Below are 27854 nucleotides of genomic sequence, written 5' to 3'. Positions count from 1 at the left end.
TAATAAAACTAACTACAGTGCAATCGTCATTCAGTATTTACTTTGGGCTGCTGCAGTAAAACACGTATTTCTTCAAAATGTTGCTTCTGCCAACACTGTCTTGTACTGTCTTCATTACAGACAGGGACTCCTTTGCACTCTAACTGTAATTCAGTTTGAGTTACCTGATCCTTGAAATTCAAAGCAACTGTTGCATAATGTTCTGGAAGAAGAGACAGTACAATATTCAGTAATATGTTTATTAGTAAACTTGGTTTTAATACCTGATTAATAAAAGTTTGCTTTACTGTATTACTAATTAAATTCAATCTTTCATGATCTCACCTGTTTCATTTTGTACATAAATGTACTTATTGCCCTTTCAAGAACAAAGACAGCACAAACTCCTTCCCTCAATGGGACTAACACCAGGCATTGTATTGGGCTTTCTCAAACTTTAGCTCCAATTTAAACTGGGATTAGGCCCCTGTGAAAATCTGACCCATAAATACTATGGGATTAGAGAAATGACATACCATGAGGCCAGTTCCTGCATCTCCATTTCATGACAATCCTTTGGCTGGGTAACTGTAAGACAGATACAGATGTACAAAAATCATGACAAAAATAATACCCCACTACCACCACCTTTTTTCAAGAATTTCATCAGAGGGCCTGCCACATCTCATTCCAAGAGGATCCTGGCTGGCACTGGCCAAGGATTTTCCAATGTGAAAGCTTTTTCCATCATAAAACAGGGTGTTGTCAAATTAATTTTTTTTTCCTATGAAAAAGCTGGTTTGGTAAAAGTTTGTTTCCCAAAATTCTGAAACAAAATGTTCGGGCTTTCTCCCTTCAATTTCTAATTTTTCCACCTGCAAAAGTTGGACAAACAATAACTGTGAGGGAAAACACTTACTTGAAAATCCCAGTTTTTATCCAGCTCTAATCATGACACTCATAACTGGGGGCACACTTTCCTACTTTCTCCTAGCGATGGACAAAGGTCAGTTGTTCATGCTCATAGCTACTGCTTTAATCAGCAGCCACTGATAATATGGACCTTAGCATGGGTGACTGGGATTACTGCACTGATTCTATATTTTCCTCTGAGAAATCGCAGAAAAAAAGTGGGGGGGTAACTGATCACCCACCTCTTTAGTACTCTACTCTGCCACCCATCTTGCTCAATATACATTTGAGGCCACTGGATGAGCTAGTGATGAGATGGTTTGAGCTGTGGTACCGACACACAGCTCTAGAGCTCCTTTCCATCAGTTCTAGATTGTGTGGCGTCTCAGCATTCTCAGCAACTGGCTGAAATAGGGAACTGAAAGCAAGCTGGCAGAGGCTTAATGCAGAAGACACATGTGACAGCAGTTGGGTTAGAGTAGTGGTGCATTCTCCCATTCAGGGAGTTTGCCCATCCTTCAAGGTTTACAAATAGGGGTATTTTTTTATTCACAACTTCCCCTAGAGTCCAGGTAGGTTCAGTTCCATTTGTACTTAACATAACCACTGTATGTATGTCTCTACGATGTAGAATTTGATTGTTGACTGGGGATACTGCCTAAAGAGGTTCTTTAATTGTTACAGCCATAAATCTGTGGAGTGTCTTTTTATAGCTAGTTGCTGGCACTATCAAATGAATTATTTCATTTGATGAAGTGGGGTCTAGCCCACGAAAGCTTATGCCCAAATAAATTTGTTAGTCTCTAAGGTGCCACAAGGACTCCCCGTTTTTATTTCATCAGTGCATTCCCAAGTTTAAACATCTTTATTATAACTGGAGCCAGTGCACACTCTCGGTACCATTTGGGGGAAAGGGGATCTCGAGCTTTAGGAAATCTGAGGCATGCCTAAAAGATGAAATACCTAGAAGTAAATCCTCTAAAATCTGCAGTAATTTTAATTCCAAAAATTGTTTACTAGTTTACTTAAATCAAATCCTGAGTAGTGTAATTAAGGGATTAGAAGCTAGAACTGACACACAGCTGAATGGTAAGTTAAAGGGTTTCAAGACAACTTTTAAAAAGTATCAGGACAGAGCATTTTCCCTAGGTCGTTTTTCATTTAAGAAACAACTTTTGACATTATTCAGAGTGGTTGATACCACTGATCTCTAACAAGAGAGGAGGTGCCACTGGGACATGGTCCCTCATCAAAGCCTCGATTGCCCCAGGCTGATTTACAGAGAAGGCTCCATCTGTGTGCAGATCTACTTATTCCAGGTAAAAGAAGGATGCCACTTTCTTCCCCTCCACTGTATAGATGCCCATACTTTGGTATTCATGTAGAAGGAGTCTTCACAGGTTTCAGTGGTTGAGGGAAGAGCAAGGTGGAGCAGAGCTCTCCATGGCACTACTCTTTGCTTAGTGTTGTGTGGAAATACAGGTCTACACTATATTACCTTCCTCAGCGTCCCCTCTATGTAGCTGTAGGGGAACATAGCCAGGGACAGTATAGCTTCTGGCTCTGAACAGAATGGGATCTGCTTCTCCAGAGATCCACATGTTTGATAAATGGTACTACCTCTAATCTGTAATCTCAATCCCAAATTCTTCTACTAAAAGAGACAGTGGTAGAAAAACTTTAAGGCAACCACACGCTGTTTTCCTATTCCCATGGTTCCAAGTGAGGGTTTCCCCACATGACAGATAATCTGGGCCAGAAAAGGAGAAAGTCAGGAATCTTCTACATGGTCATATTTTGTTTTTTATGAACTAAATCTGCACAGAGAAACTAAAGCAAGGTTACATTTTACTCAGTATTCTCCCCTGTGGAGTAGCCATTTAAGAACCTTCTGGGCCCAAACATCATCAGTGTGAGGCTCCAAAAGGGCAGAACATGGCATCTGATTTTAAATTGCAGGGTTTCAACTTACCAATTCTATATATTCACCGGTAATACAACCATCAAACATTTGAAGTTTTCCTCCTCTTTTGGCTTCAATCACAGCACAACTTTTAGAAAATTTCTGCACCAACTAGGAAAACAAAAAGCAAACATGCATAGTGTAAGAATTTAATCAGCTATTCAATAACACATAACTTCTACGATTTCTGGATAGCTTAGTGAGATATAACGCATCCTTCCAGGATACTGGGATGAACTAAAAGGGCTACTGGAGATTCCTAATGCCAATGGTTCTGTGATGAATGGATGGCTCTCGAAAAGCAATTTTATGTGCTTGAACTTTGAAAAGTGCTCCAGCCAAATCAATATATCACTGATTTCACTAAGAAAAATCATAATATGATTAAGTTACAAAGTGCTGAGAAACACATTTGGTAGGTAAAAGGAGCAATCAATGAGGGTATGTGGAAGGGGCCATTAGGTAAAACAGAGGTAGAGAGTTCAAAGCAAGTGACATGGCTGCAGCTATATTTGGATTAGGAAACAGGCAGACTGATCTTCCTTCTGCCTTGATGAGATGGAAGCACCAGTCTAGACACATGGAGCAGGATTAGTTGAAAGTCATGAGATGTTATATTCTCTACCCCATATCAGAAGACTGACATTAATCCCTGATTCTCCTGAGAATTACAATTTTTGGAAGTATTGGCATTCCAGTTTAAAATCTTCTGATATATTCTAGGGTTTCTTGAGAGGACACTGATGCATCCTAAACTTGCGATTTGAGTGCTTCTCCACAGTAAACCTTGCAAGAGAGGTAGACGTAATCATATCCATACACATACTAGCTAATGGAATCCATCTGGAAAATGGGGATAAGAATGCTTAACATTTGTAAAGCACTTTGAGATCTTTGCATTACAAGTGCTTACATAAAGGATTAAGTACTTATTATTACTGAGTATTTATTATTATTGTGAGCTGAGTGCAAAGGACACAGAGCTGCATTTCACTTGCATACTAATAACATGCAGCATGAGACTTCCCAATCTCTATTAGTGGAGCTGTTGTGGGTGGATAAACAATGGCCCAGCACCACCTTCCAGGGATGCTCAGAAATTAAAAAACAAGACTACCAAGGGCCAGTCTGTCTAGTTTGGAAAGATCTGAAAGTAAGTTATCAATTCCTCATGGGCAATGGTATCAAAAGCCTGCTGACAGGACCAACAAAATTAGCAGACCCTTCCTTTGGCCACTGCTAGCTGGCCAGCTTCACATCAATACACAGAGCTCAACAAAATACACACCCTCAGATAAACTAAATATCTCCATTTTCCTCTCCACTTTACACACCATGATAGTTCTTTACCTTCAAAGGTAACAGCAGCACTAATGGAGCAAATGGTGCTCAGGGCCGGCTTTAGGAACTGCGGGGCCCAATTCAAATACCCAGCAGTGGGCCAGGTCTTCGGCTGCACTTCGGCAGCGAGGGTCCTTCACTCACTCCGGACCCCCCGCCGCCGAAATGCCACCGAAGACCCGGAGCGAATGAAGGACCCCCCGCTGCCAAAGTGCCGCCGAAGACCCAGACCGCCGCTGGATATGTAAAAAAAAATTTAAAAATTAAAAAGGCACCGGGCCCTCTTAGGCGCAGGTGCAGGGCCATCTTAGGTATGGGCACGATTCCAGGCAAGCAAGGGAATCGGCCTAAAGCCGGCCCTGATGGTGCTAGTTAGAATTACAAGTAGAACCCTTATAGCGAGGGGGCATGGTCTCCCTCCCTGACAGACAGAGGGAGACCTGCAACCCAGGACACCTACAACCACCCCACCGGCAGCAGAGGGGCGGGACAGGAACCAGAAATAGAAAAGGCAGGCCCTCCAGTTCAGTTGGAGGAGAGCTACTAGAGGAGCAGGACATCTCTCTCCCCCACTGCTGGAGCTCAGACCCAATGGAGGCCACTACAGCACCAGAGACCTGGAGGCACTGCCAGAGCTGCCAGACACGGGGTCACTGAAGTGCTGTTGGAGCTGCCACTAGCCGTTTACCCCAGCGAGACGAACAAGGACCCAGGGACCCCCCTGAATGGGAGTATAGGAAGGTGCCCAGAGAAGCTGAATAGGGTTTGGCTCTGTTACTTACTTTAAGCTGGCCAGTGTGCTGCAGCCAGATTTCCCCGCTGATCCAGTGGCAGACCACTCTGCCATCATTAGGGCCTTGGCTGGGACGCAGTGGAGTCAGGTGGGCCTGCATCCCCATGCCACTCCAATCCTGGGGTGGCAGTTTCCCCACCTCTAGGCCAAGAGGCCTGCGTTGGTCTGTTGCCCACCCGAGCTAGGACGCCAGGCAGTTTTGCTGTCGGCCCCGCCAAAGACCTGACCCCCCTAGACTGCTGTGTTTCTCTCCTGGACTGCAGGCCAGAGCTGTTAACTGTTCGCTCTTCTGCCCTGATTGAAGGCCCTGAGCATATAGACTCTCTACCGCCCTGCCCTGACTGAGGGCTTTGGACCTATAGACTCAGTGTTGTTCTCTCTGACTGCAGGCCAGAGCCCTTATATGTTGGCTGCCCCGCCTTGACTGAGGACCAGGGCGCAAAGACTCAATTGCTGCCCATCCTGGACTGCAGGCTTGGACCTATTAACTGTCTGCTAATTTCCCCCTGACCTGAGTTACTCCAGAAGCATTGTAGTGAAGGGTGGGACCTCCCTCCCTGACAGACGGGGAGAGACCCAAGACCACCTTACACCCTACGTTGTGGTACTATAGCTGAAGTTACTAGAAATAAGTAGCTGATGGAATTTCAGTCCCTGTTTGACTAGATTTCCAACTCTTACTGTACAAGTCGGAGTGTGTCAGTTGCACTGGGCACTATGAAAGTTACACATAATTAGGGCCCTACCAAATTCAAGGTCCATTTTGGTCAATTTCACGGTCATAGGATTTTAAAAATCATTAATTTCATGATTTCAGCTATTTAAATCTGAAATTTCACCGTGTTGTAATTGTAGGGGTCCTGACCCAAAAAGGAGTTGCTGGAGGGAGGTGGAGGGGTGGTCGCAAAATTATTGCGCGGGGGGGGGAATGTCGCAGTACTGCTACCCTTACCTCTGCTGGCAGCAGTGCTGCCTTCAGTGCTGGGCAGTTGGAAAGCAGAGGCTACTGGCCGGGATTCCAGCTTTGAAGGCAGAGCTGCTGCCTGCAGAGCTGGGCCCTCAGTCAGCAGCAGCCACTCTCCGGCCACCCAGTTCTGAAGACAGCAGCGGAGAAGTAAGAGTGGCAATACCACCCCCACCCCACAACTCCCTTTTGGGTCAGGACCCTCAATTTGAGAAATGCTGTTCTCCCCTGTGAAATCTGTACAGTATAGGGTAAAAGCACACAAAAGACCAGATTTCATGGGAAGAGCCCAGATTTCACAGTCCATGACATGTTTTTCATGGCCGTGAATTTGGTAAGGCCCTACATATAATATTTCTCATTACTGGTTATAATTAAACTCTTCAAATAAAATAACTTTTCTACTTACTGGAACACCAATCCCTTCAGTTACATCACTAAGAACACATAGTCCTATCTTCATAGACTTTAAGGTCAGAAGGGACCATTATGATCATCTAGTCTGACCTCCTGCACAATGCAGGCCACAGAATCTCACCCATCCACTTCTATAACAAACCCCTAACCTATGTCTGAGTTACTGAAGTCCCCAAATTGTGGTCTGAAGACCTCAATCTGCAGAGAATCCTCCAGCAAGTGACCCGTGCCCCATGCTACAGAGGAAGGTGAAAAACCTCCAGGGCCTCTGCCAATCTGCCCTGGAGGAAAATTCCTTCCCGACCCTAAATATGGTGATCAGTTAAACCCTGAGCATGTGGGCAAGACTCACCAGCCAGCACCCAGGAAAGAATTCTCTGTAGTAACTCAGATCCCACCCCATCACAGACCACTGGGCATACTTACCTGCTGATAATAATACAAAGGCTTCTTACCTCCTTAGTTATGAAGATGCTATAAAGCTCCTCTACTGGAGAGTCAAACGTCTCTTTCAGAAGTATCTTTACTGTTGGAATCTTTACACCAACTGTATCCAAGGAAACTGGTATAACAGAATCCTGTAACGCAAACTCAGGATAAAGTGCCACTGTATATGAATAGCAAAAACATATATATTCCACACCAAAACTCTATACTAGAAAAATTATTAAGTTTGCAAAGTCAACCGCTCAAGAGTTAGGGAATGCCAGGTTTAAGGCTGTCCAGGCATTATTAAGCCTGCTCTCTTGTGCATATGCATTAATTATATGATAACATACTATTCTATATTAGGGTTAGATTAAGTGAGCACCGTAGTAAAGCACTAGGAAAATCTGAGGCAACCCTAACATACTTTTGGTGACAGGCAACAGAATGTGGAATGAATTAATTAGGCCAGGGATCGACAACCTTTAGCACACGGCTCGCCAGGGTAAGCACCCTGGCAGGCCGGGCCGGTTTGTTTATCTGCTGCATCCGCAGGTTTGGCTGATCACGGCTCCCACTGGCCGTGGTTTGCTGCTCCAGGCCAATGGGGGCTGCAGGAAGTGGCAGCCAGCACATCCCTCAGCCCACACCACTTCCCACAGCTCCCATTTGCCTGGAATGGCGAACCAGGGCCAGTGGGAGCCGCCATCAGCCGAACCTGCAGACGCAGCAGATAAACAAACCGGCCCGACCTGGCCCACCGGGGTGCTTACCCTAGCGAGCCGCGTGCTAGAGGTTGCCGATCCCTGAATTAGACTGAGGAAATGAGGGAAGCAGACAAATTTCAGCCTCTCCCTCTTGAAGCTGTCATTGTTACTGACAGAACACTGGGCACCTTTTATCTCCCTTTCTCTGTCTAAAGATTCTGTGGCCCCGCAATGATTCTATTTCTACATTGCCTGAGCACTACAGAGACTGGTCATAGCATTCATGTTGGTGAATTTACTGGCCTTCATCCCAAAGGTGATTTTAAAAGTGCACCAAACACTTACTGTTACAGATGAATGCTCCGCATTACAGCACTATGTATATCTGCTGTTAGTCACGGAATAAATCTTAAGTTCTCTATTCCATCTATGATGGCAGAGTTTGGGGCCAACAGCATTCATCTTTCCCAGTGAAACTTACATAGTAACTGCTAAAGCCAACATACCTGCACATTATTCTCAATCAATTTTTTTTTAACCACCAGTTCCGGACCAGCTGAAGTTTTGGTTGGTAGGATCATTCCCAGAGTAAACTCTGTAAATAGAGGAAGTAAAAGATACCTTCTAACTTGAGGCCAACCTGTACACCCAACTACACCCCTTGGCCCCACTACAGCCAAGCCCTTCCCCCTCTGCTCAGAACCGTACTTATTTTAGTAAAGATCTGAAAATGAGAACAGCCTGATTTCTACTAAATTCAGGCTTTCAGTTTTTGATTTTTCACTTATGCCTAGAACATTCCCTGACATTTTGGAATTGATTGGATTCTGTTTTCAGAAGTTATCACATTACAGATACAGAGAAATGCCACTGAGTTAAGCGTACGGCCTTGCTTTGCTCAGCCAATTAATTTGTAAGATCTTTAGGGCAGGGACTGTAGCTTCACATATGTTTTTATAGCACTTATGACAATACGGTTCTGGTCCTGATTAGTGCCACTAGGCTTTACTGCAAAATAAACATTCTAGAAAAAAATAATAAAACTTTGAATATCCTGACTTTGGTGAAATTAAAACCTTAATGCAATATTATAATGAAAATGAAGGCACTGGGGTTTGCTTTTGTTCTTAAAGTAATATGAAAACAGTTTCTACCAGCTCAGATGAAAATGGATCAATCTCTCTTCAAATATTCAAGCAGGGAGATTTCACAAAATGGGCCCATATAGTCACAGTGTGAAGACAGGATCTTAATGTACCTGTTTTAAGAACTTTCAGATAATCTCTGAGAGCCTCCCTGACTTTTGAAGTTCCTTCTGTTCTCATAAGATTCTTTAGCACATCTCCATCTCCTTTCTTTTTGCTTACACTTATCTACAAATAAACATAAAAATCTAAGAGATGCTTTGTACAATTTGATTTTTGGGGAACAAGTAGTGTTGGAAAATGCTATTTTTGGTTTATTCAGAGGACAGGTGCAGAATAGATATTTCAAGTGCTAGCTTTCCCACTTTATTGTGTCTTTAAGCTAAACCTGGATACTTTTTCTAAAGGAAACACAAGCAATTTTGTCTCCATAATAACTCAAAAACTAGCCAGAAGTTTAGATAGGTTTCTCCCCCAAGAGTTCTTTAGAGACCACAATATCAACGATATCATTAGGCTAGCACCAAAGTAGAGGTCTTAAGATTAAAAACTGACAGACGGTGAAGCAAACATAGGGCTCATAGTGTTAATGTTTTTGGTTCTTGACATCTTTTATCTTTAGAATACTAAAGACACACTAGCTAAGTCTTGTTGTTCTCCTATTATTCAGTTAACAGGAAATTTAATGGCAACAGAAGTTATTAAGTTTATTTTAAAATTCTTACCCTATACAGCTATGTTAGTATTTATTACCTACCTCTGTATCATCCACCTCATTTTCTTCTGACAGGTTAGGAATTTCAACAGATCCCTCATGTTTCTCACCAGATTCTTTCATTGTACCTGCATTAACAGAATGAATTCTTAAATGTAATAACTAAAGACCTATATTTTCCATGACAGCAGTTTTACCCTTGTAAATGCTTTATGCAGAACTACTATATATTGCAGTTTAAAAATAGAAGGCCTGATCCTGCAAACACTTCTGAGAGAAGTGCATGCTTGGCAAATAGTGCCATTGACCTCAATAAGGCAACTCATGGTAGTAATCACTACACTAATAAGGACTTGTCTACACTTGTGGTAGTGTGTACGGTATATGTAGCTACACACCACAGTGAAAAGCAGGGAACAGTTCTGGCAGGGGGAGGCAGTGAAGAAAGATCAGAGCCTTTCCCCATTGCCTCCCACCAGCCATAGCCTCTCCCTGCTGCAGGGATAGGCTCCAGCAGCTTCCTGTGTTGAGGGAAAGCTCCAGCAATGGGGAGCTGTTGAAGCCTTTTCCACTTTCTCTCCCCACTGTCAAAACCTTTCACTATGGCAGGGAAAGGCTCCAGCAGCAGGGAGGCAGTGGGACACTACACTGCTGAAAATAGGAGTGGGAAGCATCGTGGAGTGTATAGAGAGCCGTGTAGGAGATACGCCAGAATCTTAAGGTGTGTCTTTACTCTAGTTGTCTAAGCAGTGCCTCATCATCTACAGGCCAGTAAAGGAGAAATAGTTCAGGAACAGGTTTACAGAGTTGGAAAATGAAAAAGGGGCACAGCAGGTGGTCGCTGAAGGTGAGAGGGCAAGGAAGAAGAGAAGAGCAGCTAGTCCTATAGGAAGAGGGGATGAGTCAATGGAGATAACACCAAATATGAGCCCCAGGAGGATACAGGATGGGTTGTGGAGGATTGCAAGGGACAATAGAAATCGAGAGGACTTGCAGCCAGAGGAAACGGGACAGACCAGAGAATCGCACTGTCACCAGGAAAAGGCAGGTCTATGTGATTGGGGACTCCTTACTGAGGGCTGGTCTACACTACACATGAATAGCGTAGCTGAAGTCGAAGTATCTTAGATCGAGTTACCTACCATCCTCACGGCGGGGGATCGACGTCCACGGCTCCCCCCGTCGACTCCGCTACCGCCATTCGCGTTGGTGGAATTCCGGAGTCGACAGGAGCGCGTTCGGGGATCGATATATCGCGTCTAGATGAAACATGATATATCGATCCCCTAGAAATCGATTGCTACCCGCCGATACAGCCAGTAGTGAAGACGTACCCTGAGAATAGACAGGCCTGTAACTAGAGCTGATCCAGAGAACAGAAGGGTGTGCTGTCTGCCAGGTGCTAAGATACGAGATGTGGACCTGAGGCTGAAAAGGATCCTAATGGGAGTGGGAAAGAATCCGTTGATTGTCTTTCACGTGGGAACAAATGATATGGGTAGATTCTCACTAGAACGTATCAAGGGAGTCTATGCCAGGCTGGGGAAGACGTTTAAGGAAATCGAGGCTGAGGTTATCTTCAGTGGGATTCTGCCTGTTCCTAGAGAAGGGCAACAAAGGTGTGACAAGATTATGGCGACCAACAGATGGCTCAGGCAGTGGTGCTATAAGGAGGGCTTTGGGATGTTTGGCCACTGGGAAGCATTCATGGACAGAGGACTGTTCTCTCGGGACGGACTTCACCTGAGTAAGGAGGGAAATAGACTTCTAGGATGGAGGCTGGCACAACTGATTAAGAGAGCTTTAAACTAGGAATTTGGGGGAGATGGTTGGGAGATGTCCAGGTAATCTTCATGCCGGAATTTAACATTAAGAGGGAAGAAAACAAAGTAAGAAAGATACAGCCATGGGCAGGAGAATGGACATAAGGAGGAAGGGTAGTATAGATACCAGTCTAACTGGCGATAGTAGTGGTAGAATGTCTGTGCGTAACCAGGTAAAGAATGTCAGTGAAACCAAACGGCAAAAATTAAGATGTTTGTACACTACTGCAAGGAGCCTAGGTAACAAAATGGAGGAACTAGAGCTACTGGTGCAGGAAGTGAAACCGGATATTATATGGATAACAGAAACATGGTGAAATAGTAGTCATGACTGGAGTACAGGTATTGAAGGCTATGTGCTGTTTAAGAAAGACAGAAATAAAGGCAAAGGTGGTGGAGTAGCATTATATATCAATGATCAGGTAGATTGTAAAGAAGTAAGAAGTGATGGAATGGATAAGACAGAGTCTGTCTGGGCAAAAATCACACTGGGAAAGAAAGCTACTAGAGCCTCCCCTGAGATAGTGCTTCGGGTGTGCTACAGACCGCCAGGATCTGATCTGGATATGGATAGAGACCTCTTTAATGTTTTTAATGAAATAAACACTAATGGGAATTGTGTGATCATGGGAGACTTTTAACTTCCCAGATATAGACTGGAGGACAAGTGCTAGTAATAATAATAGGGCTCAGATTTTTCTGAATGTGACAGCTGATGGATTTCTTCACCAAGTAGTTGAAGAATCAACAAGAGGGGATGCCATTTTAGATTTGGTTTTGGTGAATAGTGAGGACCTCATAGAAGAAATGGTTGTAGCGGACAACCTTGGTTCGAGTGATCATGAGCTAATCCAGTTCAAACTAGATAGAAGGATAAACAAAGATAGGTCTGGGACTAGGGATTTTTATTTCATAAGGGCTAACTTTAAAGAATTAAGGAGATTAATTATGGAAGTGGATTGGACTGAAGAACCTGTGAATCTAAAGGCGCAGGAGGCCTGGAATTACTTCAAGTCAAAGTTGCAGAAACTATCAGAGGCCTGCATCCCAAGAAAGGGGAAAAAAATCATAGGCAGGAGTTGTAGACCAAGCTGGATGAGCAAGCATCTTAGAGAGCTGATTAAGAAAAAGCAAAAAGCCTAGAAGGAGTGGAAGATGGGAGGGAATAGCAAGGAAAGCTACCTTATTGAGGTCAGAAAATGTAGGGATAAAGTGAGAAAGGCCAAAAGCCATGTAGAGTTGGACCTTGCAAAGGGAATTAAAACCAACAGTAAAAGGTTCTATAGCCATATAAATAAGAAGAAAACAAAGAAAGAAGAAGTGGGACCGCTAAACACTGAGGATGGAATGGAGGTTAAGGATAACCTCAGCATGGCCCAATAGCTAAACAAATACTTTGCCTCAGTCTTTAATGAGGCTAATGAGGAGGTTAGGGATAATGGTAGGATGACAAATGGGAATGAGGCTATGGAGGTAGATACTACCACATCCGAGGTAGAAGCCAAACTCGAGCAGCTTAATGGGACGAAAAGGAGGGCCCAGATAATCTTCATCCAAGAATATTAAAGGAACTGGCACATGAAATTGCAAGTCCATTAGCAAGAATTTTTAATGAATCAGTAACCTCAAGGGTTGTACCGTACGACTGGAGAATTGCTAACATAGTTCCTATTTTTAAGAAAGGGGAAAAAAGTGATCCAAGTAACTTTAGGCTTGTTAGTTTGACATCTGTAGTGTGCAAGGTCTTGGAAAAAATTTTGAAGGAGAAAGTAGTTAAGGACATTGAGGTCAATAGTAATTGGGACAAAATACAACATGGCTTTACAAAAGGCAGATCGTGCCAAACCAACATGATCTCCTTCTTTGAGAAGATAACAGATTTTTTAGACAAAGGAAACACAGTGGATCTAATTTACCTCGATTTTAGTAAGGCATTTGATACGGTTCCACATGGGGAATTGTTAGTTAAATTGGAAGAGATGGGGATCAATATGAAAATTGAAAGGTGGATAAGGAACTGGTTAAAGGGGAGACTACAACATGTCGTACTGAAAGGTGAATTGTCAGGCTGGAAGGAGGTTACTAGTGGAGTTCCTCAGGGATCGGTTTTGGGACCAATCTTATTTAATCTTTTAATTACTGACCTTGGCACAAAAAGTGAGAATATGCTAATAAAGTTTGCGGATGACACAAAGCTGGGAGGTATTGCTAACACAGAGAAGGACCGGGATATCATACAGGAAGATCTGGATGGCCTTGTAAACTGGAGTAATAAATAGTAATAGGATGAAATTTAATAGTGAAAAGTGCAAGGTCATACATTTAGGGAGTAATAACAAAAATTTTAGTTATAAATTGGGGACAAATCAGTTGGAAGTAACAGAGGAGTAGAATGACCTCGCAGTATTGGTTGATCACAGAATGACTATGAGCCGCCAATGTGATATGGCCGTTAAAAAAGCTAATGCGGTTTTAGGATGCATCAGGCGAGGTATTTCCAGCAAAGATAAGGAGATGTTAGTACCATTATACAAGGCACTGGTGAGACCTCATCTGGAATACTGTGTGCAGTTCTGGTCTCCCATGTTTAAGAAGGATGAATTCAAACTGGAACAGGTACAGAGAAGGGCTACTAGGATGATCCGAGGAATGGAAAACCTGTCTTATGAAAGGAGACTCAAAGAGCTTGGCTTGTTTAGCCCAACCAAAAGAAGGTTGAGGGGGGATATGATTGCTCTTTATAAATATATCAGAGGGATAAATATTAGGGAGGGAGAGGAATTATTTAAGCTTAGTACCAATGTGGACAGAAGAACAATGGAAATAACTGGACACTAGGAAGTTTAGACTTGAAATTAGATAAAGTTTCTAACCATCAGAGGAGTGAAATTCTGGAACAGCCTTCCAAGGGGAATAGCGGGGGCAAAAGACATATCTGGCTTTAAGACTAAGCTTGATAAGTTTATGGAGGGGATGGTATAGCCTAATTTTGGCAATTAATTTGGCAACTGATCTTTGATTATTAGCAGGTAAATATGTCCAGTGGTCTGTGATGGGATGTTAGATGGGGTGAGATCTGAGTTACTACAGAGAATTCTTTCCTGGGTGCTGGCTGGTGAATCTTGCTCACATGCTCAGGGTTTAATTGATCACCATATTTGGGGTCAGGAAGGAATTTTCCTCCAGGGCAGATTGGCAGAGGCCCTGGAGGTTTTTTGCCTTCCTCTGCAGCATGGGGCACAGGTCACTTGCTGGAGGATTCTCTGCACCTTGTGGTCTTCAAACCACAATTTGAGGACTTCAATAACTCAGACATAGGTTAGGGGTTTGTTCTAGGAGTGGGTGGGTGAGATTCTGTGGCCTGCATTGTGCAGGAGGTCAGACTAGATGATCATAATGGTCCCTTCTGACCTTAAAGTCTATGAGTCTATATCTGTTCTAGGCATGTGTGCAGTGCCTGTACTATACATGCCACCATAAATGAAGCCCTAGATCATGATCCTGGAACTTGTCACACAGAGAGAGACTGAAGCACTTGAACAGAATCTCACTGAAGCCAATGGGGCTCCACACAGGCATAGCAGTTCACATGAGTGCAAGAAGTTGCAGGATCAGGCCCTTAGTCCACACTGTTCTGCTTTAATTTGTACAGTTCTATGAACGGTATTTGCTTCAGTAAAGATTCCTCCTCTTATTCTTAAAAAGTTTTTGGTGTTCATTAAATTTATTTATCCAGCAGATCTGGTTTCAGTGCTCTTCAAACTGTACCAGCGGCATTTCCATTCTGCCACAGCACCCATGTCACACCATTAAATGTTATTTAAACATGTGCAAGTCCCCAGCAGCAAAGATGTTCATCAATGCTCACAACAAAACCCTCTAATATAAACACCCTGCAATATCATTTACTGCATTTCAGCAGTAACACTCTGCAGGGACAGGCACTGCTGCAAAGGGGTGAAACAGCTGAAAGGCACAAAGTCACTCAAAAGTCCCTTCTTCCAAATATCCAGATCCAACTGCCACATAACTCAATGGAAAAACTTCCTTTAACAACATTATGCACAGAACTGGGCCCTGAATGAGCCCAGACTATCCATCGAAAGAAATGCCCATACATGAATATATCCTGACTTGCTGCAGGTAAAGCTCACATTAAAGTAGACAAAAAGACATTTATGTGCAGTTTCTGTAATATCTGAAGGAAAAATGAGGTTTTTTACTTCTTAATCAGTGTGCCCCAAAGAAAATGTGTGTTCAGACTTATTTTTTGAACAATGGGGCACATATCTGCAGGATGGCTTTTCTAGCCAAGCTTGGTGAATGGATAAGAGTTTAGGGAAGTGTTGGCAAACCCATGTAATCATTGCAAAAAAACAACAACAAAGATACAAATAAAAGTAACTGGAAGGGTCTAATTTATGACTAACAGAAAAAGAGGCTTTTAAACATTCAATTTTTATTTTTTTAAAACAGCTAATAATGCTGTACATATCAGTCACTTGGACAGACAATACCTGTGCTGGTCAGCAAATTCTAATCTAAATATTTACTGGATAGAGCCACACTGCTCACTGGAGGATAACGCTTTGCATTGTAAATACCACTTTGAGGTAGGCACATATTATTATTGCCATTTTATAGATGTGGCAACTGTGTTGATCCGCTCTGCTTTGGATCATTATCAAGCAGAACCCATCTTCAGCACAGACAAATATCTTTCAGAATGGTGGTTGAAGCATGAAGAAACATATGAATCTTTAGCGCATCTGGCACATAAATACCTTCTGATGCCGGCTATAAATGTGCCATGCGAACGCCTGTTCTCACTTTCAGGTGACATTGTAAACAAGAAGCAGGCAGCATTATCTCCTGCAAATTGCAACCAAACTTGTTTGTCTGAGCAACTGGCTGAAGTAGGACTGAGTGGACGTGTAGGCTCTAAAGTTTACATTGTTTTATTTTTGAATGCAGGGGTTTTTGTACATAATTCTACATTTGTAAGTTTCAACTTTCACGATAAAGAGATTGTATTACAGTACTTGTACTGGGTGAATGAAAAATACTATTTTTTTTACAGTGTAAATATTTGTAATAAAAAATAAATACAAAGTGAGCACTGTACACTTTGTATTCTGTGTTGTAACTGAAATCAATATATTTGAAAATGTGGAAAACATCCAAAAATAATAAATGGTATTCTATTATTGTTTAACAGCATGATTAATCGCGAATAATTTTTTTATTGCGCGATTAATCATGATTCATTTTTTAATCGCTTGACAGCCCTAGTATTAATGAGTTTTGGGTTCCCAGTCCCATTTTAGATCTACTAGACCACATTACATTTCGGACAAGGTTATTTCAATATTAGACAAATTAACATTGAAAGCACCTTGCTCAAAAGGACTGCAGGTGTACTGGATCCAGGACAGTAAGTTCACAGGTAGTTTTATAGAACATGTACAAAAACTACGACCATAATATAAAGCTCTTCATTAAAATAGTTATGATACCATGGGGATACAAATATTAGTTTTAGAATTTAATAAAGAAACTGATGGGTTTTAATTTAAATCAACTTATTTATTTAAAAGTGGTGCTAGTTCTTCACTTTCTTCCCAGTCTATGTTGCTAAAGTGGATTTTTGTGCATTCTTAAATCGGGCTTTCCTAATTGTTAGTGAATTTCATATTTACATAGATTTTGATTCTGCTAAGAAATGTTCATTTTTAAAATAGTAGATTGAACGCAGAATATTACAGAAAACGACTAGATGGGGGAAGAACTATTGCTTTAAGTTTGAGAATGTTCCATGCTGTCAAACTCCCCAGTTCTGATCTTATTTCTACTTCCAGTTGGTCAGAGAACATGCAGGAGGGAAGTCCTGATACAGACCCAAACTCATGACCAATAGCTCTTAGAACTCTCAGGAAATACTAGAATCTTCAAGCAAATACTCTTAAATACGATTCACAAAGGAATGCTACATTAATATATGGTAGAACACTGAATGCCTGTGAGATTAAGTGCTCTTATCACAGTGTAAAAATAGCTCATAATTGTTAATCGCTTCTGGTTTTCATCTCAGAAAGTTGTGGCAGGTAGGAAAAAACTATTTGGGAAACATTTGTAGCAAGACAATTATATTTTGTTCTTCACAATGTATACAATTAAAGCTACCCTAAATATAGCCTTATAACTTAATTCTTTATAAGAACAAAGAACGGCCATGTGCCGGATCGTACGCAGCCGACATTAAAGCACTGCCGCGACAGTGCTTTAACAATCTCTGCCCCTTTTGCCTCCTGGTTGGCAGCCCTGCCAGCAGGGCCAACGATGGGAGGGGGAGTGCAAAAGGAGTAGCTGCCCTGGGAGGTGGCAATTTAAAATGGCCTGAGGCTCCTTGCTGCCGCTGCCACAGTAACAGCCAGAGCCCTTTTAAATCATCCCCGGAGTCCCAGGTAGCATGGATCAGGCAGCAGAGATGGGCTAGCTGGGGTGAGGCTCACCCAGCCTCACCCCTTCAGCCCAAGGCCCCGCCCCTTCCGGAGGCCCAGAGCCAGGCCCCCGTACCAGTAAGTGTTTAATATTACTTTCACCCCTGCCAAAGGTCCATCTAGCCCAGTATCCTGTCTTCTGGACAGTGGCCAATGCCAGGGTGCCCCAGAGGGAGTGACCCTAACAGGTGCATGATCAAGTGATCCATCCCTGTCACTCATTCCCAGCTTCTGGCAAACAGAGGCTAGGGACACCATCCCTGTCCATCCTGGCTAATAGCCATTGATGGAGCTCCCTCCATGAACTTATCTAGTTCTTTTTTGAACCCTGTTATAGTCTTGGCCTTCACAACATCCTCTGACAAAGAGTTCCACAGATTGACTGTGCGTTGTGTGAAGAAATACTTCTTTAAATCTAAATTTACTTCCTATAATCTAAATTTGCATTAAACTTTTTTCAGGTAACCTGAGCCTTTGTAAAATTGACAAGTATGTTTTATGTTTATTTTTAAAATATATTGAGTGATTTAATATTGATTAAAATGTATTTAAATTGCCATGATTTAAATAATTGCACCCTGCATAATACTACTCCATGCCTCTCTCTACATTGTTTCATTTTAGTTACTTTCAACACCTACATTGCATGGATCTCAACAATTAAGAATGTTTTCTTAGCCAGGGGTTCTCACAACAAATGTTTGGTGGCCTCAGAGTGTGGCCACCAACTCTTGCTGGTGGCGCTCTGACAATTTTTCTAAAATACTTAATTAACTTTAGGGGGAAAAAACAATAAGCACCTATACACATCCAAATCAGCATAATTTATTATATGTACAGGTTTTTTTTTTTGTTTGTTTGTTTGTTTTTCAAGCTCAATAATAAAAATAATCTGAAGTTGTCTCCTTTCTTTACTGGCACTTAAACCAGAATCGAAACAAAATAAGGCGCCTTTGCATGTTCTTGTCTTGAATTTCCTGATGTCACTAACATGTTAGTGGTGAGAGAGTGGGCCCCAATCCTGGTCCTCCTAAGTGGAGCTAAAAGCAGTGTAACATTGGCATTTTATAGTGTCAGGTGGCCAAGCTGCAGGAAAGTTGGACAGCAGGGCTGTGCATTGCATGTGTACAGCACTGGAAGCAACTCCATAAAATATCTCATCAGCTAAATGGAGAGGAGAGGAAAAAATTGCAGACAGCCCACAGGAGTGGAAAACACGATTATTCATGACACTGAACCATAATCCCACTTTGGGGCAGGGAGAATGAGAGGGAAATAGGCTGCATTCACTATTACTCCCATCTCTTGCAGTAGTGATTGAAGTCTGGCTGAGAGCTAATTACACCTCTACCTCGATATAGCGCTGTCCTCGGGAGCCAAAAAATCTTACTGTGTTATAGGTGAAACTGCATTATATCGAACTTGCTTTGATCCACCGGAGTAAGCAGCCCCGTCCGCCCGGAGCACTGCTTTACCGCGTTATATCTGAATTGTGTTATATCGGGTTGTATTATATCGGTGTAGAGGTGTACCACATTTTGGGAATGAATACTCAGCATTGCAATATCTGTGTACAATTTCCCAAGTACACAGTTTACATCAGCCTTCTCTAGGATTTGTTCCCAGAGAAGAAAAAACTCACTGAAGAGATATGGTTACACAATACTCATTGAAAAGAATGGTTGCATTTGCTAAAGAGAACTGATTACTTGATCAATTAAGCAGATTTATTAATTCTCACTGGCTAGTGTACCTCATAATTCATTTTTTTTTAAAGTCTTGAAATTATTCACACTCCTTTTTGCAATTTTCTTTACATACTGTATTACAAATATGTCTGTATTTTTTTTACACTTTTCCTGAAACAGTTCCTCATTTCCTTGCTGCCACCATGAATACATTAATTGAATACCTATCATTTGTATGCTCGATAATTTTAAACAATGCAAACAAATCATAATAAAGCAGATCAGGATTGTCACAATGCAAATGCCTGTTTCTTGCAGAGTAAAATGAGTCATGTCCTAATTTATTCAAAAATACTGAATGGGAACGTATCTGTTTTGCAGTAATAAAATTAAAGTATGGGAAAAAAATCAAGAAAAAAAGACCAGAGTTTCAAGATTATTTCAAAATAACCTATTTTAGTAGCTGAGACTCACTGATTTTGTTCCTCTCTGATTTCTTTGCCACTTCAATTCAGTTTATGAAAATATTACTGCTTTTCCAACCTAACAAAGAGTTTGCTTTCTAGAACAATCATTCCAGGAAACTTGTGCCCACCACCCACACAAGGCCCCAATCCTGCAAGCAGGTTTGCATGGCCAGACCTATACACACAAACAGAACCACCACTGACTTCAGGGGGCTCCATGTGGGTGTGGGATCTGCCTAGAGCCTGTGTGGGCAAACATTCTGGCCCGAGGGCCACATCTGGGTATAGAAATTCCATGGCAGGCCATGAATGCTCACAAAATTGGGTTTGGGGTGCAGAAGGGAGTGAGGGCTCTGGCTGAGGATGCGGGCTCTGAGGTAGGGCCAGAAATGAGAGTTCAGAGTGCGGGAAGGGCTGGGGAGCGGGGATGACACAGGGCAGGAGGGTGAGGGCTCCGGCTGGGGGTGCAGGCTCTGGGGTGGGGCTGGGGATGAGGGGCTTGGGGTGCAGAAGGGTGCTCCAGGCTGGGACCAAGTGGGTCGGGGGGGAGGGGGATCAGGGCTGGGCAGGGGTTGAGGGGCTGGGGGGTGGATAGTGTCTCAGAGGTGCAGGCTCCAGGCGGTGCTTACCTCAAGCAGCTCCCGGAAGCAGCAGCATGTCCCCCTCTCCGGCTCCTACACGGAAGCACAGCCAGTGGTTCTGCTGTGCGCTGCCCCGTCGCAGGCACTGCCCCATCCGCAAGTGCCATTGGCCGTGGTTCCTGGACAATGGTAGCTGCAGGGGTGGCGCTTGCGGTGGGGGCAGCGTGCAGAGTGACTGGGTGCCTCTATGCTAGGAGCTGGAGGGGAACATGCTGCTGCTTCCGAAAGCCACGCAGAGTGGTCCCCAACCCTGCTCCCGGCAGGAGCGTCAGATCAGTGCAAGCCCCAGACCCACTCCCCAGTGGGAGCTCAAGGGCCAGATTAAAAACGTTGGCAGGCCAGATGCACCCATAGTTTGCCCACCCCTAGCCTAGAGGGTCCTGTTCAGGTCTTCATGTGCAGACATGCTGTATTTACTAGTCACAGTTTTCAGTTAATGGAAATGTGACAAAGAAACCTAAAGCAACTTTTCCAGTGACACAAAGGATGGAAATTCATTACTATTTTAAGAACAGGTGACATAAACGCCTTCAGGGATGATCTACGAATATTTGGTCCCATCTCAGTGGGAGGTGCACTAGATGGCATCACGCGGTCCCTTCCAGCCCAATGTTTCTATGGCTATGAAGTTTGAGCAGCAAAGTGAATCTTCTAAGAGAAAGAAATTACCCAGTATAGTCTTTCAATCATACAATCCGTATCTTTTGGCCCAGAACAATCTCAAACCAGATCTATTGACACAGTACAGCCAAGAGGATCTGAGCACCCATCATTGCCAGGAGGCGGTGGAGATGGATCAGTCATGTGTTCGGATGGAAACTGAGTCCATCACCAGTAGCAGTAGTAAGATGGACACCTGAAGGCAAACAAAAACGAGGCCGCTGAAAACAACATGGCAAAGAGCTGCGGAATCCAAGCTGACAGGAGTGGAGGAGCTTCATCACTGCCCTAAATGCCAGAGGCGTAATAGGAACATGATGATGATCATTCAATCATAGCTGTGAGAATTGATAGCACTTTCGCTGGCAGCAAGTGCTGAGAAGAATGTGAGAGAAATACACGCAAATATTAAGAAGATTATTGCCCTAATGAGGGGTTCTCAATCTTTTCTAACACCCCCCGACACACATGCACACACGCTATAAAACTCCACAGCCTGCTTGTTCCACAACAACTGTTTTTCTGCATATAAAAGCCAGGACAAATGCTAAGGGGGAAAAGCAGGACAACTGCTCCAAGGCCCCACAGGGGGTCCTATGAACCTAAGCTGCTCAGGCTTCAGCTTCAGCCATGGGTGGCAGGGCTTGGGGCCTTGGGCTTAATCCCCATTAGGTGGTGCTTTGATTTTGTTACCGAAATACGGGTCTGCCGAGCTGAGAGCCAGTGACAGCCAGACGGATAAGGAAAGGTTGCTTTATTCTGCAGAAGAAAGGAGAGTTTCGTACTTCGTACAAAGACTCTATTCCATACAAAAACCAAGAATCTTTTATACACACTTACACAGGCTTCGGTCGTGTTAGCATTTGATTGGTGGTTAGCAAACCCTGCACTTTTGCAATCTGCTCAGCAAAAATCAGCTTAGGACCAGCTTCAACTGCCTCAAGGACCGAGTAGAGAAGACAGTTCAAAAGTTTAGGCTACTGTGTCCGTCAGGTGTCCAATTTCCCCTAATGGTTGCCAGCTATTATAAGGCTACTAGCTGTTCGGGGGTTGCTGCTGACTGTCATAGTCCCCCCTTTGGGCCTGATAATCCAAACTGTCAGGCCCGATACACAATTTGCGATCAAGCTGGAGGGAGAGACATTGTGTTCTTCTACGGACAGTAGAGCCCTTAGTAACAGCACTACACAAACATTTTGCACATTGCAACATTATCCAAATGACCCATAGAAAGAAAAGAAAAGAAAGAAAATAATCCATTTGACAATTTTACAGAAAAGGCCAGTAAACCATGACCCGAGGTCTGGGAGGAGGTTCTCAAAATTAAGGGTATGATCAAGAGATACAGTGTGGAAAACAACAGCTGCATCCTTGATGGCCTGCAAATCTTCCTCAATTAAACGAGAGCGATTAATATAAAAACAGCATCTTTCCCCAATGCGAGCACAGGACCTCCCTACTTCAGCATTCATGGCATCTAGCACATGCTTATTTTGCAGTGTTATTTCTGCTATATTATTGATTTTTCATTGTAACTTTTGGAAAGCATCAAAGGAGGCATTAGCTGCTTTTTCACGTTCTGCAGAAATGTTTACCACTGCCCTTTTCAGCTTCGCTACCCCCAGTCCAAGAATAAGTCCATGTATAAAGGAATGAAATCCTGTTTGCCTGATTACTGGGGGGGGGGGGGGGGGTTGGCATGTTTAACCCGAGCCCCTTTCAAGGGTGTGAAAAGCTTGTGAGAATAAGTCCCCAGGTTGAGGATTTGGCATGAGTCCAGAGTGGTGTTTACTTGAACGTCTGGTAATATTCTGGCCACACCACACCAGCCATGCCAACCCGGCAGGAGAGCTTTATAAACATTATGGCCATAAATAAAATACAGACTGGGGCTTTGTAAATAAAGGGTGAGGGAGCTTCCTGATACTTGGTGGTGCCAATCTACCCTAACATCTCGATGTTTGGAATTGCGAAATACCCGACCCCGGCACCGCCAATGGGATGAGTTCAAATGTCCCATGGCGTGGGTGTTGTTTAAGATACCCCCACCCTATGTAACAGCAAACAAGTGTGATATAAAGCTTACTAGCGCCCCCTGGCATTCAGAAATTTTTATAAGGGATGAGTGAGGTGATAAAATGCCAGAGGAAACGTCCATATAATATGCATGGGTCTCATTTATGGGACGAAAGGGAAGGAATGAAGGAAACCACTCCCCTTGATAACCTTCGCCTGTCAATTTTGCAATATAGGCCCTTTGAAACTGGCAGGGAGGTCTCTGGGTGTCTACATCAATTTTTAAGGAGTAAGAGGTTCCATTTTTAACACTAACTAAGGGTTTGATCACAGGCTTCTAAGGGGATGTAACCCAGTTTCTTCCCGGTCCCGTCAATAGCCTCAAAACATAGGGCCAGCTTATACCCAAACCCAAGGATATTGAAGAGAGGGACCCCTTGGGCCTCCCAACTATGATGCCAAACCTCAGACGCTTTCCCATACTTATCGGACTGGTATTCTCCTTTTCACCACCACTCAGGTTTCTGCACCACTTGTAGGGAGAGAGTTACCTGGTTACTGTATTTCTGTCTTATACCTTTGGGTGTTAGGTGTGTGGGCGGAACTGAGCTTCTTGTTCGTAATTCCTCAGGGTGGAAGCCATAGTGTGCAGGGAAGCCCTGAGGTCGTATTAAGATCCTTCTGTTCCATCCCCTGTAGCAGTCAGCGTAAGCAGAGATTGTTGGCTTGGATTTTTTGGATTAGACCACTATAACCCTCCTTCTTTCTGTTTAATTCTCTATTTGAGTGCCAGAAAAGGGGGTGGGTGGGTCTCAGCGGAAACCCTCTAAGGATAGCCCTTTAGATTACATGTTAAATAAATGGCCTTTACCCGATGGTGTAACACCAAAGATGTGTAACTATTGTAAGCCACTTGGTCATTAGAAGAGGAAGTGCCCATACCAACCCACTGGGCAGCAGCCCGCCACCCAGACCCACCGCAACACCAGATGACTGTGGGGAGAACAGACGTTAACGACGATGAGAAATGATGGCAACCAGGGGGTTCTTCTGTCACCTATTCAAATGATTTTACCACTTATGTTTGTTCCTCCAATGACCCCGAGGTCTGTCTAACTTTGGGAGGAACCGTTTATTCTTGTCTTCTGGACTCTGGGGCTCCCTCTCCACTGTTACTGTCAAGCCGAAGAAGGGAAACCTCATAAATAAAAGTATTCCGGTAATGGGTATAGGCGGAAAGCCATTTGACTGTTCTGTGTTGCAGGAGGCTACTGTGAAAGTTTCTGGTGTCTCCCCCATGCCTTTTTGCTAGCTCCACATTCTCCAGTTAACCTCTTGGGCAGAGACCTGTTGTGTAAATTGCAAGCTCAGATATTTTTTTCAGATGACATGATCGTCCTCCGGTTATTTCAAAACCAACTTCCCCAGCTGTGTGCTGTTTTGACCCAGACTTCAGAGGACTCGATCCTGCCTGCGGACCCGATCCCACCCGAGCAACTCAGACAGGAGGTAAAAGCCTCCCTATGGGGCACTTTAAAAACAGACTTGGGCACTCTCCGGACAGAACCAGTGCGTATAACCTTGAAGCCAGGCATTGTAATTCCTCAAATTCGTCAGTACCCCATCCCCCAAGAAGCTCTGCTAGGCCTCCGGAACCTTAACACCACATTCCTGCGGTTGGGAGTGCTAGTTCGCACCAAGTCTCTTTTCAACACCCCCATTCTGCCAGTCAGAAAATCTGACACAGATCCAGAGGGAAAACCGGTATACCGATTTGTCCAGGACTTGGGTGCAGTGAATGAAGTCGTTCAGGCTAGACACAACGTGGTACCTAACCCTCACACTATCCTGACTGCCATTCCAGCAGGTACTGCTTGCTATTCGATAACAGACTTGTGTAATGCCTTTTTCAGTATTCCCCTAGATCAAGACAGCTGGCATATCTGTGCATTTACATGGACGGATCCAGAGACTGAGAGGGCAGAACAGCTGACCTGGACTCGGCTACCACAAGGATATGTTGAATCGCCAACCATTTTCTCCTCTATCCTGACACGCAATTTAGCTGATATTAAGCTACCTAGTGGGTCCACTTATCTCTTGCATGTGGATGACGTCCTGGTTTTTCTCCTGATCAGGTAACATGCGAAACAGACATATTTATTGCTAAATTGCTTGGCAGATAAGGGACATAAAGTGTCCCCTTTAAGCTTCAGTTTGCCAAGGACCAGGTAACCTATCTTGGTCATGTACTGACCCCGGGACATCGAGCTCTATCTAGTGCCCGTATCCAGTCAATCCTTAACATCCCAAGGCCACAGACTAAATGTGAAATGCAGGGATTTTTAGGCCTTGCAGGATTTTGCCGTTCTTGGATTCCAGGTTTTGGAGAAACGGCAAAGCCCTTTTATAAGCAGATAACCCATGATGCCGAGGAGCCCCTGCACTGGAATTCTGGGGCTGTCAAAGTCTTTCAGGAGATTAAAACAGCCTTGGCCTCAGCCCCAGCTCTTGGGCTCCCTGATTATTGGAAGCCCTTTGTTCTCTATGTGCATGAGCGACTAGGGGTGGCCTTGGGTGTCCTGGCCTAGACTTTTGGGCCCAAGGAACGACCTGTGGCCTACTATTCCCAAAAACTGGATCCAGTGGCACAAGGCTTTCCTGCTTGCCTTCGGGCGGTGGTTGCTGCTGGCCTTCTGGTACCCCAAGCAGAGAAGGTTACTTTAGGCCATCCGATGGTCCTACAGACCCCACATGCGGTCCAATTACTGCTAGTCCAAAAGGGCACTCAGCATTTAACCTCTCAGAGACTAATCCATTTGGAAGTTTCTTTATTGTCCAGAACCAACTTAAAGATTGAGCAATGCCATACCTTGAACTCTGAGACCCTTTTACCTTTTCTGGACAACAATCATAAGCCTTCACATGATTGTCTTCAAGTAGTGCATTATCAGGAAAAACCTCGACCAGATTTTTTAGATGTGCCCATTCCAAATGCTGACCTGGAACTGTATACAGATGGCTCGGCACGGGTCGTGGCGGGCCAACGAATATCTGGTTTTGCAGTATCTACCCAGTTTGAGGTATTACAGTCTGCACTCCTGGGACCCTCCACCTCAGCCCAGGCGGCAGAATTGGTAGCCCCCACCTGAGCATGTGAGCTGGCAGCAGGTCAGTCTGTAAACATCTATGCTGATTTGAAATACGCTTTTGGCGTTTGCCATGCCAGGAGCCAACTCTGGGCAGAGCAGGGTTTTATTACCTCCGGTGGCACTAAAGTAGCACATGGGCCCTTAATTCTGGAACTATCAAAGGCCGTGCACCTGCCATCTGAGATTGTCATTATTCATGTTCATGCTCACCAGAAGGAAAATGATCCCACCGTCCGTGGGAACCGATTGGCTGATGCAACCTTATATTACCAACCAAATGGTGCTCACACCCTCTCCCCATCAACACCGGTCCCATTGGTCCCTGAACCATCAGAGGTTAGTTGCAGGGAGGACGCAGGGGCCACTAAGACACCAAGGGGGGAGTGGCAGCTACCTGATGGGAGAAGAGCCTTGCCCCGGGCTGCTCTGCTGCCTGCCCTATTTAAACTACACCAAGAAACACACGGCGGAGCAGAGGCCATAGCAGCTATTGTGAACAGACTTTGGTATGCCCCTACTTTGCAGACCCCCTGCCCTGAATTCTGCTCAGGGGGTCCCGGATCCCTGGCTGAGACCCACTGCCCTAATGCACTGCACAATCCAAAAAGGCTCCTGTTGCTGCCTCCATGAGTTTGCCGCCTACAGGGGATGCACATGCCACTCCACCTTGTGCTGTATTTCTCTTTGCAAGAGGACCAAGGAGAGTCATTTACCTTTCCAGCTAAGTTTGATGTTCCATTCGTAGAAGAAAATCAGTTTCCCTTTCCGGCTGTTGCAGGAGGCTTCGCCTTCCACTTGCTTCAGGTCGCTTATTTCACAGCTGCCCGCCTCGTTGCCCACCACGATCCCCACCAGCAGCTCCTCCAGTTTGCTTTTCGACCAGCTGGTGGCGTCCCGCTCCGTCCTGCGGCAGAGGGCGGAGAGGGGGGGGTGTGGCGCGAGCATCCCGGGCTGCGCCTGGTCCTGCGCCAGGCGCTGCGCTCAGCCCCCTGCCGCAGCCGGAGCGAGCCGCCCGCTGCAAGCCCCGCTGCTGCCCTTGATACCAACCGAGCGCGACCTGGGGCTGCCGGGAGGCTCAGCACGGAGCAGGCAGCAAACCCTGCAGCCCCGCACCCGGCGGCAGCCTCGGCCCGGCCGCTCCCAATGTCTGGGCAGCCCGAGCCGCTGCAGGGATGGGGGAGAAGCCGCCGCGCAGCCGCAGGCCCCGTCCCCGCCCGCCCGTCCGTCCGCTCACCAGTGCCAGTTGTTCACGTTGGTGGCGTCCGCTCGCTCCTCCACGATCCAGCGCGGGTCCCCCTGGCCCCACTTGGCCATGGCGCTGCCGTCTGCCCGCCGCCGGCCCGGCCCCGCCTCCCCTCCGCCCGGCCTCTTCCGGCGCCGAGAGCGAGCGAGGAGCCAGAACCGTCCCCGGGGCCTCAGAGCCGCCACCGCCACCCCTGCTCGTCCCTGGGGGGGCCGCCCGGGCGCCCTGAACGCCCCTCCCCCCGGGCGGGCTGCAGGCGGTGCTGCCCCGGCTCTGGCGCCTTTGGGTGTGTTTTGGGTATG

At 44.8% G+C, this 27854-nt stretch overlaps 1 protein-coding gene across 1 annotated transcript; it reads right to left on the bottom strand.

Annotated features, from left to right (window-relative positions):
- LOC115649169 (activator of 90 kDa heat shock protein ATPase homolog 2-like) lies at positions 1 to 27641 on the bottom strand. The gene is made up of 9 exons (XM_030557845.1): positions 27544 to 27641; positions 27023 to 27213; positions 9405 to 9490; positions 8761 to 8875; positions 8009 to 8097; positions 6825 to 6947; positions 2864 to 2965; positions 516 to 567; positions 1 to 202 (listed from the first exon to the last, which is right to left on the bottom strand). The coding sequence occupies exons 1-9, from the start codon at positions 27621 to 27623 to the stop codon at positions 27 to 29; spliced, it is 1014 nt and encodes a 337-aa protein (XP_030413705.1). The 5' UTR covers positions 27624 to 27641; the 3' UTR covers positions 1 to 26.
- Between the last annotated feature and the right edge of the window lie 213 nt (positions 27642 to 27854).

Source organism: Gopherus evgoodei, chromosome 3, assembly GCF_007399415.2.
Source record: "Gopherus evgoodei ecotype Sinaloan lineage chromosome 3, rGopEvg1_v1.p, whole genome shotgun sequence".
NCBI classification, from domain to species: domain Eukaryota; kingdom Metazoa; phylum Chordata; order Testudines; family Testudinidae; genus Gopherus; species Gopherus evgoodei.
This window is presented reverse-complemented; position numbering and strand designations above follow the sequence as displayed.